Consider the following 2651-nt stretch of genomic DNA (forward strand, 5'->3'; position numbering starts at 1 on the left):
TCAGGCAATGGAAGAGATCTGGCTGGGTTTCTGCTCTCTGCAGAAGAGAGTCCTGGACCAGGACTGGCGGCTGCCCTGGCTGCTGGGGTGGCAGCAGAAGAGGATGGACATCAGCAGGGCCAGGGCGAGGATGAAGGAGAGCAGCCACCTGATGACACCCGGGTAGATGAAGGGCAGGATGAGGACAATGAGCAAGACCAGCAGGAACAGGTGTGCGGCCAGGCGCCGGGCTGCCACGCGGTTGGCACTCACCGTGTCCTGCCCATTCCCTCCTGCCAAGTTGGGGTACACTGTGGCTGAGGTGGCAGGATCCACCAACCCCTGAGGACAGAGCTGCACCTCCGGGCGTGGCTGGGCCAGCCGCCCCACTACCACCTCCTGGTCCTGCAGGCTGCAGATGAGACCCCCGGGGACAGCGGTGACCATGCGGCACAACGGGCAGGTGATGGACCAGATGTCGTCCTGCACACATAGCAGGAGCTTCAGGCAGACTGTGCAGAAGGCGTGCTGGCAGCCCAGCAGCTTGGGCCACCGGGCACAGGTGTAGCACTCCCGACACACCAGGCACTCCAGGTCACCCTCCACAGAGCCATGATTGTTCCCAGGGGGGTCCACTGTGGCGGTGGCGGTGGCTCCTGTAGACATGGGCTGGGGCTGCTGTGGGCCCTGATCACAGGCCATTCTGGGCACGGGAACCTGTGGCACGCGGCTGCTCAGCACCTGGACATTGACAGGGACTTGGATGGAGGCTGACTCTGTGCTGGACATTTCGAGCCTCCTTTTCACTCTTGCCAGGCGCGTTGACAATAGCTGTCTGGCACTACTTTCTCCCAGGGCTGCCCAGCTTGTTTCTTGGCTTATATTGTCCCTACAGTTATTATTATTTATTTTCTTGAAACCTAGGGTTAATCAGTAACTTGTGGGCTTAGAGACTTTGAATTGCCTGATAAAAGAGCCAAAGGGGGCAGGGCCTAGAATCAGGACTTTCCTGCTGGGGCCAGGTGCCTGGTAAGTGCCCACAGGACCATGGCTCATGAGTCTGTGGGATGCATCAGAATCTCTCCCACTCCGGCCCAGCCCTTTTAAAATGCGGATTCAACAGGTCTGGATGGGATCTGAAATCCACACAGTTAACAAACATCCTCCTGATTCTGATATAGGTAGACTGGGGGACCCCACTTTGAGAAACGCCACCACAGATGGGTCTTAGATCCATCTCTTGGATGTCAGCATCAGTGGGAAAAAGTTTGCTTGTACTTTGAGCACATTTGCAAGCACATGGCCTTCTGAAGAAGACAGAAGCGATGAGAAATTTCTTCTGAGTGGAAGAGGAGAAAGCCCAGCTAAACACAGAAAAACAAAAACAAAAACAGCCCACAGGTAAGTAGTACCTGCTGCTGTGCTCAGTTCCGTACTGATTCCCGAGCATCTCATCGATGCCCCGCTCTGCACTTCACGTGCCTAACAATAGGTGCCGTTTGTTGTGTGCTAGGCATGATGTGTACCCAGTGGTAATAAGGACAGCTGCCATTTATTTGGGCCTACTCTGAGCCAAGCCCTGTGCCAGGGATTTCCTGGAATCTTGGTTCAGTCCTGTAAAGAAGTCCTGGAAGCAAGGATGAGGTGTGATCAGGGCAGGCTGGCCTGCTGCCTGCCAAGCAGACTTCCACAGGGGCAGGACCTCGTAAAATCTACCAGTGTCCAAGGTCGGGTTCCCAGTCTCGTGAACCTCAAGCTCATCAGCTCGTGTGGGCACAATCAGCCTCTAGGCAGCTGGCACAAGCTGCCAGGAATCCTGTGGAACTGGCAGCACCAACAGCATGGCAGAGAAGCAAATGTGACCCTCTTACCTTTCCCTGAATGTCACAAGGGTGGGGTGGCATATCCATGTCCCCCCACCAAAAATATCATATCCTGTCCCTGTGAATCCAGGAGGACATGCTGAGGGGTCCTCGGCTGCTCACGCCACCTGTCGAGGGCCACGCAGAGTGCAGCTCTCCTGATTTGGCTCTTCCCTTTGATGTCGGAGGTAGGGTCCGGGGGGCCCAATAGTCAGCCTCAACCCACCCCGTCCTCTTATCAGGTTCTTGACTGCACCACAGGAGAGGATTCAAGGGCAGAGTCACAGTAGACAGTGAGAACAGGTTTAGTGTAACAGATAAGAAATACCGGTTCCACAGAGAGAGTGCGGCACAGCTCCAGACACTGAGCAGGGCCCACGCCAAGTCTAACACAAAAGCAAGAAAAACACTTAAAGTTCAGTATGGAATGCAGGCTGGCTAAAGAGAGTGAGCAGCCGCTGGCTGAAAGTAAGTTTGATACGAAGTAAAGCACGCACAGCTCAGCTAGCCAAGTGCGGGTTGCCTCAAGAAAAGTGAGAAACAGCCCTGAATCCCTTTGGCTGGAATTCAGCTTTTATAGTTTCTCTATCTAATGAATATTCAGTTAAGGGGGTGGTCCCAGTTATGTAATATTTAGTCTTGTACATGTTCAGTCGGTCTCTTCCTGGAGCATGTTCATTGGTCAAATACTGTCACATGCACCAGACATATTCAAGAATGTTCTGTGATCCCCATTGAGCATGCTCAGCCATTGGATTTTCATAAGCCAGCCCCTTGTGGTCTCATTTTCCCCAAGCTGGTGCTGAAAAT

The 2651-nt window shown here is 53.8% G+C and overlaps 1 protein-coding gene across 1 annotated transcript; it reads right to left on the minus strand.

The window, feature by feature from the left end:
- Positions 1-681, minus strand: RNF186 (ring finger protein 186). The gene has a single exon (XM_063104052.1). The coding sequence runs from the start codon at positions 679-681 to the stop codon at positions 1-3; it is 681 nt and encodes a 226-aa protein (XP_062960122.1).
- Positions 682-2651: the final 1970 nt, after the last annotated feature.

The sequence above is a fragment of the Cynocephalus volans genome, chromosome 8 (assembly GCF_027409185.1).
Source record: "Cynocephalus volans isolate mCynVol1 chromosome 8, mCynVol1.pri, whole genome shotgun sequence".
Classification (NCBI taxonomy): domain Eukaryota; kingdom Metazoa; phylum Chordata; class Mammalia; order Dermoptera; family Cynocephalidae; genus Cynocephalus; species Cynocephalus volans.